This window comes from Vanessa cardui, chromosome 16 (assembly GCF_905220365.1).
Source record: "Vanessa cardui chromosome 16, ilVanCard2.1, whole genome shotgun sequence".
In the NCBI taxonomy this organism is placed as follows: Eukaryota; Metazoa; Arthropoda; class Insecta; order Lepidoptera; family Nymphalidae; genus Vanessa; species Vanessa cardui.
In genome coordinates, this window is record NC_061138.1 from 2,012,416 (window position 1) to 2,027,654 (window position 15,239).

Consider the following 15,239-nt stretch of genomic DNA (forward strand, 5'->3'; position numbering starts at 1 on the left):
AAATAAAAATAACAAATTGGCTTCTTATTTGAATTAACGATACTTAAAATTTTCCTCTAGTTTATCATTTTAGATATACTGAATTAAATTATTTACATCCAAGGTACATTTTACTACAAAGGTTCATTATCATTAAGATAAGATTCAATTATATTCAGGATTTCATTTAAGTACCGATATCACTATATCTAGAAATAGAGAAAGTATATTGTTTTGTATATTATCTAAACAACATTCACTTGACGTGTTTATTAACTATCAAAACAAACACTTACACGTGACACATGGAAGTTCACGTGAAATACTATGATAAGCACTTGGCTGTATGACGAACGACCTTTTCTAAAAATGGAACGTATCGCCATATGAGCGGAGCTGTCAAAATAAACGTGAAGTTAGTTAGTGAGTGAAGTGCGTGCAAGTGTTGTTGTGATGGCCCTAAGGTCTGTGATTTCGTCAAAAATCCCTATGGTTGTAATATTAGGAGCTACAGGAACGGGAAAAACTAAGTTAGGTGTGGAATTAGCTCAAAGATTTGGAACAGAAATCATAAGTGCCGATTCAATGCAAGTAAGTGTTTCCTAACCTCAAAACATTTGTTTACTTGAAGAATCTAAGTTGATATGTGTTTAAACTGCATAAGTGATCGATAAAATAATACTTTCTGATTACTTATATCCATAATTTACCGCTACGTATAAATATATCTCTTCTTGTGCTTAAAATGAAGTACAACAAAAACATAACCTCTTAAAATCACCTGTTGGTCGTTTTTCTGTAAATTTTTCAAAGTGAAGTAAATATGTAAACAATTCTATAATGTAAGGAAGCTAAAGCTTATGCTGGCCAACAAAATAAAAATAAAGATATTATTTTTATATATTAAGATATATATACAAAAATGCTATAATAATATAAAATGTACACAAAGTAATCCTATTGAAACTTTTCACTATTATACCTTACATAAAACCTTCTCTTTAAACTGAGGCGGATGGCTTAGCCCAACCGTGGGACATGTAGAGCCCATTTAACATTTACGTATAAATGATCAAACGTTGAAACCTTATATCATGAGAAATTCTACCTTAAATATAAAATATATCTACCCGATTAAAAATACATTAATTTTATGATATAACAAATGGTTCCATTCTTTATGAAATATTAGTACGACACAGAGTGATGTTGTTATGACACATTTAAATAATTAGGGCTTGATATCGGATTCTCATAAGATTATGATGATAAAATATATTATAAGCATAAATTTACTTGGGCTTGAATGACTTTTATTGTTAATGCGAGTGAAGATTATAGGGTATATTTGTTAGTACAATCCTTCCCCCTGTTTATAAGCAGTAGCATTGAGTATGAAGCGGACTTAAAACTTAATTGTTTAACATATTTGAACTATTACTGTACTATATATATTGTATTTACAAGGGTTAAGTTTGTCAGATATTATTACACAAGAACATATACCGAAGCTACCTATCTCAATCAGACAAATCTACATAAGAGTACATTTTATCTTTATTTCCAGAGGAAATTCTTCAAGTAGTAAATCACACTCGCTACATGCAAGACTTGCCCTGAAAGAAATATAAACCATTTGTTAACCATTAATGTTCGGCAAACATAGTAAATGAGATGGTAAATTTCTTTTACCGGTATTTCTTTATTACACAACAAATTAAATTATCCGACATTGAATAAGTGATAACTGGGTACCAATTACACGGGCTTGCACAATTTCCTGTAACAAAGAGAAACACACTTTGCAACAAATTTATTATAACTTAATTTGCTTATAAATTATAACAAATATGAATTTTTCCATTCTTGTTTATGAAAATAAATATACATACTGCTATACACTTTCATTGAAATATGATTGGTATATAAACATTATGATGTACCAAAACATGCGATAGGTAAAATTTACACTAAATTTTCTTTTTTTAGGTTTATTGATATAAATATGAAGGTATTTACAAAGGTTTATAATGATTTTAGATATTGACTACAATTGTGCAATGTTGTGCAGTATATTGTGTAAACAGATTGTATTGCACAATGATATTTTACTTAGTGGTTAGTACATATTGTTTTTGTTGTGACTTCTTTTATTTCACAATTAAATTACAAAAAAGTTTTTTATGTGACATATTAAAAGCATTGGTTGTATTTGTTGATGTTTTATAATTAAAAAATGCTCTATGAATTTCAATATTGCATAAGTTTTGTAATACCTCAAGAGGTGTTTAAGTGTGCATTGCACTTGAAACTTAGGTTGTTATTTTAGTTTATATTGCTATACATTTAACAAATATTTACATTAATTATAAAAACATTTTTTATAACTGGCAATAATTGATGTTGCCAGATTAAGCACCAAAAGTGATTCTTAATATTATAAAATTTTTATTTTGTTTGCTTTGATTGCTGTTGTTAGCAGTTAAATACAAGTACAGAAAGTTATTCATTTTAATAAAATGACTGACACATATCATCATTTGTATAAATAAAGTATTGGGTCAAATCACAAGCTATGTAAGATTTTTAGTTATTAATTAATATCATAATTTATTTTTGGTGCAGTTCATCAATCAATCATATCAATACTATTGATAAAAAAGAATAATTAATATGAAAATGTTTCGATGTATTGAATAATGATATAACAAGATAGAACTTAGAAGTGTCTTTATATATTCAATAAAATTTTGCCTTTTGTGCCTGGGAAACTACTGGGCTACTTCCAATCTGAGGTACATAGAGAACAAATGAGTTAAGATTCTGACACACTCATTTTTATGAATGTGTATGAATCTAAAAGCAAGGCAGAAAAATTGTTCGACTTTTTGACTTGCACATCAAACAGTTTGAGGAGAAGATGAATGGATATATACGCTGAGCCGAAATAAATCGGTTGAAGACAAGCGATGTTTGTATCTTACATCATTTGGGAAAATGTTTTGAATCTCTTTAAGAATTCATCTTGATGTATGTGTGTAATTCTGTTTGTCGTCACACTACTTGACTTAAAAATAATATCGAGTGACCTTTGGGCTACTGATACAATTTATATAATAAACATCCGATGTTATGTTTCGTGAAAAAAAAAATGCAAAATGTTGCCATGTTACGCAACAACTAAATAATACGCCAATGTTTAAGGTGCAGAATCTTGTAGGTAGTAAAAAAAAAAAGCAGTTTGTTTTGCTTAACAAATTATATTCTTATACTTTGTAAGGAGCACATTTTCTTCCCCTCGCCGCATTTGCTTCTGTAGAGGTCATTAAGTCTCATTTTTACGATTTTCACTTTTATTCCGTACCTGCGCTCTTGCATTTATTTTTTTTTTTATCCGAAAAACAAATGTCCCGCCATTAAGCCAATATCTTTTCGGCTGTAACATTTACATTTATTCGCCGATTACTTTTTATTTCTGTTCGGACTGGTCGCGATTAACGAGATAAATTAATATATTAAATTAAAGTAAATTAAGTTATGTGTTTGTTTTATTAAATCTATATTATGTAGTTTTTTTATTTAATGTTATGTCAGTTTGATTTGAATTACCTATTGTTTGAATTATTGTAAAAAAAAACAAATATGGAAGGCGTTGTATTTAAATAAATGCTATCTACCCGATCCGGCTTCACACGGGCACAATAAGGGTCTATATGCAACATTTAGATTGGATAACAAACTGAAAAGATAATTTGTTTTCTTTTATTTCTAGGAAAGTAAATATTCTCGAAATTTCTTTATTTCTTGCTATATTTTCCATGTATTATATTACATACATATCTTTAAGCCGTCTTGAGTTATTTATTGATAAAAACCGCATTGCAATTCGTTGTGTAGTCTATAAGATCTAAGTGCACAGAGGGCGGAAAAAGAGACTTTGTTTTACTTTTACTTACGACTATAAGAAAAGTATTAGTGAAAATGCAAATAAAACAAAAATCTAAATATATTAAGTAAAATATCAAAATATAAAAACTATAATTTATTTAAATTATAAATGAACTCTTTGTTTAGGTATATTATTAACGGTAATCACTTTTAATATAAATAATTAGGCAATTACGTAGATATCATATATTTTATCACGTAATATATACAAAATGTATATGTCCTATATACCCTGTGACAATCTCCAAGCTAAAAGCTATCGTGAGAGTTCAATGCCAATTGTCTTGAATACTAAATTTTGCGTGAAATCGAATGATTTACACCAATATTCCTAAAAACAAGGAAACCAACCAATAATACTTAAGCCCTGATAATAAGTGCCGAGGTGGCCCAGTGGTTAGAACGCGTGCATCTTAACCGATGATTGCGGGTTCGAAGGCACGCAAGCACCACTAAATATTCATTTATTTAATTTGTGTTTTCAATTCATCTCGTGCTCGGCGTTGAAGGAAAACGTCGTGAAAAAAATCTACATGTGTCTAATTTCATAGAAATTTTGCCACATGTGGATTCCACCAACCCGCATTGGAACTGCGTGGTATATTACGAACATTGTTCGAAGGTAGAAGAGACCAGTCGTGACTCGTGGGAAATTTACAGGCTGTCGTTGTTGTTGTTGTTTTTGATAATAATAAATAAGTATTCTCTTATATGTACTGACACAGCAAGGATTTACAACAAATATATTCGATATTATACCTTAACTAGATTTCTGACTTCGTTCGGGTAAAGTATGGCTTATATCTCGATATATTTGTTAACCAATGAAGTACAAACATTCAATAGATCTGTTCGCCAACGTAATGCTTAGTGCGTCAACCAGCACGCACGTATTTTTTCATTCGGTTTTTTTAAATATGTCGTAATGTTTCTAAAACTACCGGTTCGAAATTCGAATTGTATATGCCATATAGTATTATATATGTGAAGCGTTTTGAATTAATATGTTAATTATATTACGAGTCGAGATGGCCCAGTGGTTAGAACGCGTGCATCTTAACCGATGATTGCGGGTTCAAACCCAGGCAAGCACCGCTGATTCATGTGCTTAATTTGTCTTTATAATTCATCTCGTGCTCAGCGGTGAAGGAAAACGTCGTGAGGAAACCTGCATGTGACAAATTTCATAGAAGTTCTGCCACATGTGTATTCCACCAACCCGCATTGGAACAGCGTGGTGGAATATGTTCCAAACCTTCTCCTCAAAGGGAGAGGAGGCCTTGTTGTTATTTATATTTATAAGGATTTGTTTCTTTTGATAGTTAAATGTATAAATAATATTGGACAACATCACGTACATTACTCTGATCCCAATGTAATTAGATAAAGCACTTAAAGAAAAATCAAAAGTAACGACGTTCCCACAAACACCCAGACCCGAGACAACATAGAAAACTAATGAACTTTTTCTACGTAGACTCTGTAAATCGAACCCGGGACCTCAGAGTGGCGTACCCATGAAAACCGGCGTAAACAGTACTCGACCACAGAGGTCCTCAAAGTATATAATATATATAGTTGATAGTATGTTATATGATGTCGTCGTTGATTTTAAACATAGAAATAGATTACAGTTATCTATGAAAGATAGATATGGTGTTTCTCCGGCAGACATTGTGGAGACGTAGTTTTTTTGTGTTTGTTATTGTTTTGTTAGCCTTCCCATCCAAAGCTGTTGACCGACAATTTATTCTGTCGACTTATGAATGTTTATAAAAATATGTAACACATATATTTTATAGTCTTTTAGTTTTCATAGTTTTTAGAGATTAAGCAAAACAATCAAACTATACACAAAGGATTTTTTCATTGATATTATTAGTCATGACTTTGTAAATTTTTGCACAGAACGTGCATTTCTTCAAACATGCAAAAAAAGAAGCCTTCGCCTTTCCTTGGGATTCAAACTTCCTCAAAATGAACTCATTGGTTTAGAAAGACTAACATTTTTAATATCAGTATAGGTAAACTCACATAAAATAGATAGATAAATTATGATTAAATGAAAAAGTGCTATGTGCTATATTTGCGTAAAACCGGATAATAATACACAAACAAAATACCTCGGAATTATTAGTAGCTAATATATACTAGTAGCGGGTAAGTACGAAGTTGTTTTTGAGTGTTTCCATGTTCCATCATAACTTTTAAATGCTCATCAGATTCGTATGCATACGTTAAATAATTCATTCATTAATTCGTGGCAGTTATGTTTTTTTTTAATAAAAAAAAAAAATTATGTGTCTCAAGCCCTGATGACAATAATACGAAGGATTTGTTTATATAATAATATATGAGACAACATCACATACATTACTCTGATCCCAATGTAAGTAGCTAAAGCACTTGTGTTATGGAAAGTCAGAAGTAACGACGGTACCACAAATTCCAAGACAACATAGAAAACTAATGATAATCTACATTAGCTCGGCCGGGAATCGAACCATGAAAACCGGCATACATACCACTCGACCACGGAGGACGTCATATAATCTCCGTATGATCTCGGATCTCGTAACTGATGTAATTTTTTTATGTATAGGATTTATATCAGCTTCAAATTCTGTATTATTGTTATACGCACCGTCTTTGTTTGAGTTTCCTGATGAAACTGTGCTAACATTTAACCTTGGGTATGAAACTATTTTAAAAGTTTGCGTGATTAACGTACTGGTCAACCAAATATCCGAATATAGAAAAATGGGATTATTGTATGTATTGTATAATTATGACACTAGACTTATTTTTGTTCGGTGGAGATCGATATTTCGACATTATGTTGTCTTGTTCACGAGACATTCGTAGATAATGTAAAAATAAGAAACATGGTAAATATCCCGTAATTAATAACTTTAATAATATAAATAACCATGTTAATTTAAAATCTTATATAGACTATACACTATAATAAGATTCTTCAGATATTATAGTTGTAAATAAATATTGACAGTGCATTTTTGACATTAAGTCACTATCCTGTTAATGTTCTACTACTGGGCAATGCTGATAAGTCAGCAGGTTTCCTCACGATGTTATCATCCACATTCAAGCACGACATGAATTATGAACACAAATTAAATACATGAAAATTAATTACCCGGGTTTGAAACCGTAACAATCAGTTTCGATTCATATCTTCCAACCACTGGGTCATCACGGCTATAGTGTCATAATTTCGTATCTAATTTCTATAAAGTAACAAATTAGTCGTGTATTAATGAGAGTAATTAAAGGTTCGTCAGTCTTAATCGAGAAACGTCTGCAAATTGTGTCATAGTTAAATTTCACTCGCATAGTGTCCGACTTTGTCTACTCGTTATGTAACCTGCCTCGAGATGCCGGATAGCCTTCGGACAGGTCGCTGTCGCCGCAGTATAGGCGAAACTGTGAGATGAAACGCTACGATGACGTACTGTTAATGCTCAAACGATTTATCGTAACATTACGTACGTTCCATTTTCAAAAATTTGTGTCCATGTTTTATTTTTCAATAATTCTCGTATACGTTATTTTTTTTTTAATTTTTTGTTTTTATATGAAGAAGGTATTAATGGTTTTTATAAAAAAATGCTTTCAAAATTTAACTGTTCTAAATTTAAACAATTTAAAAAAGTGACAATTCCTTATCGATATTCGTTTTGGGTGTTAAACGTTATTTTTTTTATATGAATAAGGCATTAATGGTATTTATAAAAAAATGCTTTTAAAGTTTTCTGTTCTAAATTTAAACAATTTAAAAAGTGACAATTCCTTAACAATATTCGTTTTAAGTGTTACAAGTTTACATAGATAAATATTTAAGATAATTTGTTTTTACAATTGTTTTAGGGGCATAAATTCAATACTATGGTCACATACCCATCTAATTGATCATATTAGAACGTTACCGAGACATGCGTCTAGTATACAGTTGACATTATCAAATCGGATAATGGGTTACGGCGACTTTTCCTTCACGCTCATACAAAGCTGGACTATTAACACCTATGTGCTAGCTATTTGGATTCTCTAGTAGTAGTTGAACTTGTCTTCCTGTCTGTCTATCTATACAATTTAACATTAAAATACAGAAGCTCAGAATGTCTTAGAAGCTTCTAGAACTAGTGAACTTTGATAGTGACAAGACTCCATTTCTAGACCAAAAAATTTATAAAACAATATTTAGTTTTCTTGGTGTTATATAAAGAGTGACGTTTTGATTATGTCAATTGAATGAAGTCATAGACTTATGTGCAATGTGCAATTTAAACTGCGGTTTGTTACCCCTATCTAGAAAGTTCACCATAGATCTATAAACAATAGAAATGAAATGTTATATTAAGTCTATAATGATTTCTTTGCTAAAACAAAAAGGAATATTTAGAAGGGATATTGTAACATCTGATGGGTAGATTTTCTCACGAGTAACATTCGCAAATCATAACGTATTGTAATCTAAATTATAAATTATTATATAATCGAATGAGTGCGTGATGTGCTATACGGATATAAATATAGCCTTCGGTTTGAATACACGTGCTAATATACATACTAGTTTATGCACGCGGTCGCGCCTGTTTGACTGACTTTGTAAGTTTCAGAGATAAAAAGTAACTTATGTGCTATTCCAAATGATAATTTATCTGTGTAAAATTTCGTTCATACAAAATTTCTCATTCATAACAGATATGAGGTAATAAAGATTAATTTCGAATATAGAATAATAAACCATAGATTATAGAACACGATGATTTTTATTTAAGTAACAATTAATCTTCGTGTTTTACGTATACGGTATAATTTCGGCAAGTGGCTGGCAGGTCTTGTTTGCATTCCGGCGCGAGTTCGTCGTCTCCTTCAAGGTTGGACCCCGCCACCCCGCCGTGCCTCTGTTCTACCAAATGCGGTGAGTGTACCGCCTGAGCCAAGGTTGTGGATTCTGTCTCTCGGCTTTTTTGTTACAATTCCTTATTTATACACCCTGTGTAAATATATATATATAGTCAGATGACAGTACATTGTCACGCTGTAGTATCAGCTAAATATATTTTTAATCTGTGAGATTTATTACCATCATTAACATATTACAACTATTGTTATAATTAATTACAAACACACTATATAAAAGTAGTCTTTCCTAAATATTTATAAGTTTCATTATTGATTGGGTTCCTAAATTCGTCTAGGCGGTTTCGATCATGGTTTGTGATCAATCAGCTATTTTTAAATGCCAATCACGATGATGCGAAATCGATTCGCAGAAATGTATATTCTAAGAATTTTCCTTAAACGAAAATCGAGAAAAACTAGTACCAGTTTATGTAAATAGATTCTAATTAAATCTTAATTTATGAACTATATATTAAACGAAGAGATGTACTCTGACGCATATGACAGATGAGATCATATCTATTACGCCCATTCTTGTATTACGATACAGCGGTATCAAGCGATGCACCAGCGCTGGATTAATTCAAATAAACTTTTTTTTTTTTAAACATCGAATGTTTCGAATTCACATTAAAAATTTCAAATATTATTAGTTGCCAGATACAATAGCTTTTTATTTTTTAAATTAAATTTCGAAAGCGCTGCAAATGTATGTAATGATACATCAATGAATCATGATAGTGATTGTAAAAACAGGTGTCCGGAGTATAAACTTACCGATTTGTTGATATGTGATATTCTAACGAGATACGTATTATTTGATCATAGCTTATTAAATAGTCTTTACTGAGATTATTTATAGTTATATCTAGATAGTGTCATACAACTAAAGTACTAAAACAAAGGAGCCAATATTACTATCTTGGTCTGTGACAGTTATTCTTGATACTCACCAAATGCCATTAACATACAATAGTGTATGTTTTTAGAGGCCAACAGTTGGCTAATATTTTTTCCGACGCGTTCTCAGCTTTGAAAATCTATGTTTTGTATAGCTTCGGTTCTGATTAGAATTTTTTACGCTTTTATAATTTTCTTATTGTTTCTCGATCCATAAGTCATCTCTTTTGATGTTATCTTTTCTTTAATTTCGATTTATGTTATTCTAAAGCGTCACTTATTATCTTTACAATTAAATTACATTGGATTCGACGATGACTTATTTGTTGAATCAAAGTATCGTCAGCTAATTGTTCTTCCTAAGATGTTATTGGTCTTCGTTGAATTTTAGATTATTGATTGGTCTAAATCTCTTTTATACTTTGTTTACTACAAATGAATGTGCCGTATTATAGTTAAAACAATAATTTTCAGTTTAATATGTGTTTAAGATGTGGTCGATTTCCAACAGGTGGTTTTATAAGACTAACATATTAGAAAAGTGTCAACCAAACTATAAATATGAAGCACTTTATTCCATCGAGTGTTTTCTGCCAGTAACTAAAGTCATTTTTGCTGATTCTCGGTAGAATGAACATTCCGAACCGGTGGGTTTACATATAATATAAACCTGTAAAATAACGAAAAGTGCTCGTGAAAACCAATATGAATAAAGTATTATGACTATGAGTTCAATCTCCGTTTACGACAAATATTTTTATAATAATTTTGTCGGAATTTCACGACGTCTAGGTTTTCATTTTGTTGTGTTTTTATTATATAGTGGCGATCGTGCTTGAAATGGATGTGTATATAAAGTATAATAAGAAAAATTAGTAAGTTAAATTGATACCATTTAGATATGAGAGCAGATTAGATGTTTGGACAATCTCTTAGGATGTAACGCTTTGGTGATATTAACTATATTACGCAATAATTTAACTTTGCTTCAGGCTTTGTATATAAGGTACTAATAGGGTAATCGTTAAGCAGGATTTAACAGGTTTAAGTTAACTTAACTATTCATACATATGAATGTTAATTGTATGGCGTATTTGTATTGTTAATTAATACAGGTCAAGTTGCAAATCGATTCAAAGATATATTGTAAAATAGGTCATCAAAACAAAATTTAAATAAAAATTGCGTTCAGAAAAAAAAGTCCTTCATTTTTTTTTCTTTATTATTTATTCCATATATAAGGATTCCATTCGCGTTCTAAATAATCAATAAATTATGCAATAAATTACCAGGAAAAGAAGTACAATACTTATTTACAAGATTTTTTCCAATATTACGACCATATATTTCTCAAAACTAAAACAAACACTCTTATATACAAACTTATGTTATATTAATAAGTAAATGAGACTCTTGGCTTCGTCGTAGTCGGATAATGATCTAACACCTGGCACCGATCGGCCTAAAACTCAGTGACCTTTCATGGAAATGAAATAAAAAAAGACACTGGCCAAATGAGTAAAAAGTAGACGAGAAGTGAATGTCTGGTGCTAATTATACTCGCACGCTGGTTCCTAGCTAGACACGACAGGTTAGTGACCACGAGACTTGCCAGATTGTTCCGAATACGTGAACTGAGGAATCTGCTGTGTCCAAAATATTGGTAAACAAAGGAATTTCATCCTCTAGTCTCAAGGTAATTCGTGTATGCATTTTCTTTTGATGATCTCCAAATATGATGTAAATGTGTCATATAGGAAAAAGTGTCTTGTGTTGATTGTTAGTGGAAGAATATCTTATTAGTATTTTGAAAATACAACTCATTATCCAGAAGTGAATAGTTTGAGTGTCAGAAAATTAAGTTCAAACGTTAAATATAGAACGTTGCATTTATATCTTGCTCTCATCGAGCCTGAAGACAGTTCAAAATGTCTATTAGCTGTGTCAGTTGATATACTACTCTTATTTTGATGGCGGTCGAAGCGTTGTGTTATTTTTATTGTTTATCCGATATAGGTGATCAGTAGAATTTATAGCAAAATATGGAAGGAAACGAAATAGTTAACATTGTTTTAATGAGCGGAAATTAATTAAGAAATTAGGATATTAAGCACTAACACTAGCACATACACTTATTATAAAGTATGCCTGTAAAAAAAACGAACTTAAATGACCTAAAATCGTTGATATTTGTCCAAGTTTGAAAGAAAAAATACGTTACAGACGATAAATTCCAAAGCAATCTATCAAACAAATTAGCAAATACAACAAAATCACAGGAGTATCTGTAGTTAATAAATATAAATAAATCTTAAAGATATTTAAGTAGCGCATATAAAAATTTTGAGGGTATGCGGTCAGATGGCAAGGGTTGTACATAAAATCTCTTTTTTACTGATAGTAGGAAGTCCGGCGATAAGGTATGTCAACTCTGTCTAGACATGAGCAAAGATAGAGCAATGGCATACTTACTGAACTCAAACTGTAATGTTTACTTTAAAGAATAATGTATGAAGAAACGCCATTCTGTAACTATCCGCTAATTAATGCTGCACGTTTTTCCTGATGAATTTTTCAAATTTTTCAATAACGCAAACGTAATATTTTTGCGTTTGATTTTCTTTATAGCTTCACGATTCTATTGTTATATTTGTAATTAAAACTCACTAATAATTGTGCATTATTCAATTCGTATTGAAAGAATAATAAAGTCCAAGAATATGGAGCTCTATCTAATATTACCAATTAATTTTAGGAAATCTATAAATGTAAATAGAATGTCTTCATCTGACGACGAGAAGAAACACTTCAAGTTTTCTAAATTTAACATGACTTAATCAGATTCGAATTAGATTTTTATTAAAAACCCTGTTTGAAAATAGATATTTTTACAAATATTATGTCCAATCAAAAAAACAACACAAACAAACAATTTTTCATTTAATACCTATAATAGGCTAATATTGTCATGTAGATCACGTGGTGTTCATCATTCAAGTCACCACTATGAAATCCCAAGTATTGTTTATTGGTATTTAGAAAAGATTTTCTACGATCTATAATAACATCGATATAAAAGTTTTAGTGTATCTGTTACAGTTTTTTCCTGTGATCGTACGAAAGCGACCGAACCGGTGATTTTCTCTCGGACTCTGTTCACATAATTAAGTATACGGTATTATAATAAACAACATCTAAACGTTCGTATTGCTCTTTACAAACTAAAAAATGTCGTCTGTAATATCTACCTATCTATCTATATCATGAGGTAAAATTCGCAAATAAATAATGAGTAAATAATATATTTGTGGTACCATTTCATAAATTCAGGAGCTCCCTTCTAAAAACACATCTTTGGCTACAATCAGGTCAAGGATGTCGGTACTAGATAAGTGTGCAAAATTCCAGATTAATCCGGTATTAACCGGTTTAACTTTGCGAGATTTCAAACGATAAGACAAAAACATTACAAGTTTGATAAATGTTTGCAATAATAATAAAAGATCAAGTCATTGTAGGGAATGAGGAAAATTGAAATCTCCGTAACTCTGAGTTCAAACAAAAACTTAATTTCACGAGTCTTTTAGGCTCTTTTGGTGTTAACTGGTAACTAAACAAGCCGTCACTAATGTAAATATAAGGCTGTCTGATAGCATGGCATGTCATGGATGCCCAATAAATATTACGAATGAAAATGTTTGTTTTTATTTTCTCCCCAAACCGAATTATCTAGCAACCTGTATACAGCAATGACTCTCAAACTGATATTGAAAAAAATCGTTTCGAGTGTCATCTCTGATGGTATTATAGTGTCTGTATTATTATCCTGGTCGGATTTCTGTTGTTGGTCACACCAGTACATCTCACAGACTTATCTCACATATTCCAATGAGAAGGAAGTCTAACACTATCAAACAAACTTCACAATGGTACTGTAAGAAATATTAACCATTCCTTACGTAGCCAAAGAGTTACTAACCTTAGGAACTAAAATGTTATGTTCCTTATGCCTGTTGTTGCACTGGCTCACTCACCCTTCAAACCGGAACAGAACAATACTGAGTACTGTTGTTTGGGGATAGAATATCTGATGAATGGGAAAACCTAACCAGGCTTTGCAAAAGACCTACCAAAATACGGGTCGCTTGACAATTACGAGAAATTTTGTTATAAAAATTAAACATCTTATTATTAATCTCATATAAGTTTTAAAAATTATATCATACCAGTTTCAGATGTTATCTAGAACATCTGAAACTGGTATCTAATTTTGTAGTGATATAATTAGACCAAAGAGGTATTTAGAAATAGTAGGTATTTAGGTATTAAAAGTTTTCATTAAAGTCTTTCCTTAATTCAACTCCCCATGGTTCCTCCATATCAGATCTAGTTGTCCGAATTTAAATTTGATACGAGTTAATTACTGTAATAATAGAAGTATCTGTCTGTCCGTGATAATAATCTCTTTAAAGAAAATATGGAGCGTATTTCTGTAAAACAATATGATGTTATTTTATAGTTACCAAGCAATAAAAATTAATGAACCAGTGATTTTGATTCATAAATTATAAAAGCTATTATTATGTAAGTTAATTATTTTTAATTGTGTTTATTTGCAGTTACGATGTCTGGTTCGTCAATGTAGATTTACTATATACGAGCTGTAAACTATACTCATTAATTGTTTTTTTTTATTAATTGTAAGATTGTAAGAGCTAAGAAAGTAAAAAATTTGGATTAAAATGTCTAGTTTTTAATTAGGATTAAATAGGTTACTGTCATGCCTAGATTTACGAATACTTTTGAAATTTAAAAATCTTTTCAAAATCACTTTAAAATTAGGTTTTTGATTATCTGTTTGCGATGTATGTTTGGGTATAATTGACTTATTTTATTAAAATTTTGCTTACATTTTTTTCTTAATTAGCACGATTCAAGTATTATTGTTTAGTTTTTATAATTTTATTTTTATATCCAGCTATCCCAATTACCAGATATCATAGACTTTACTATTTATAGTATAGAGAATAATTACAATGAGCATAAATCGAACACAGAAAGCTACGTTTATGAAATAATCAGTAACGAATTGTCAAAATTGTCTTCATTCATAATAATATTATATTTTGGGATTCAAACATTGAAATCTAATGAAGTATGAACGATATCGACGACAGAAGAATCAGACGCAATAATAAACACAAGTGTAATAGAAACGACGGCCTCGCTAGGTCGCTGGCATATTATGATGTCACTGGCATTAAAACGCGGCAAATATTCCGCCCGGTGATTGGCCCAGGGTTGCCATTCACAATAGAGAACGTCTATAAAAAGTAAATCGTCTAAAATCGCAGTACGTGTTCGCTGAGACTTGTTCTTTAACAGATTTTGGACATGCGTTTGGCGAATTTTTGCAATGTTGTGATTTCTTTAACACCAAAACATAGTACTGCTCCGATTTGCAGGGACATTCGATGTTGTAG

General features: G+C 30.9%; 1 protein-coding gene across 1 annotated transcript in view; it reads left to right on the forward strand.

The window, feature by feature from the left end:
- The first annotated feature begins 363 nt into the window (after window positions 1-363).
- The window catches only part of LOC124536325 (tRNA dimethylallyltransferase), a 266,642-nt gene continuing 251,766 nt past the window's right edge, over window positions 364-15,239 (forward strand). Inside the window, exon 1 of the mRNA XM_047112849.1 lies at window positions 364-570. Within this exon, the coding sequence (XP_046968805.1) occupies window positions 433-570 (138 nt within the window). The 5' untranslated portion in view covers window positions 364-432. The remainder of the gene's footprint in view (window positions 571-15,239) is intronic.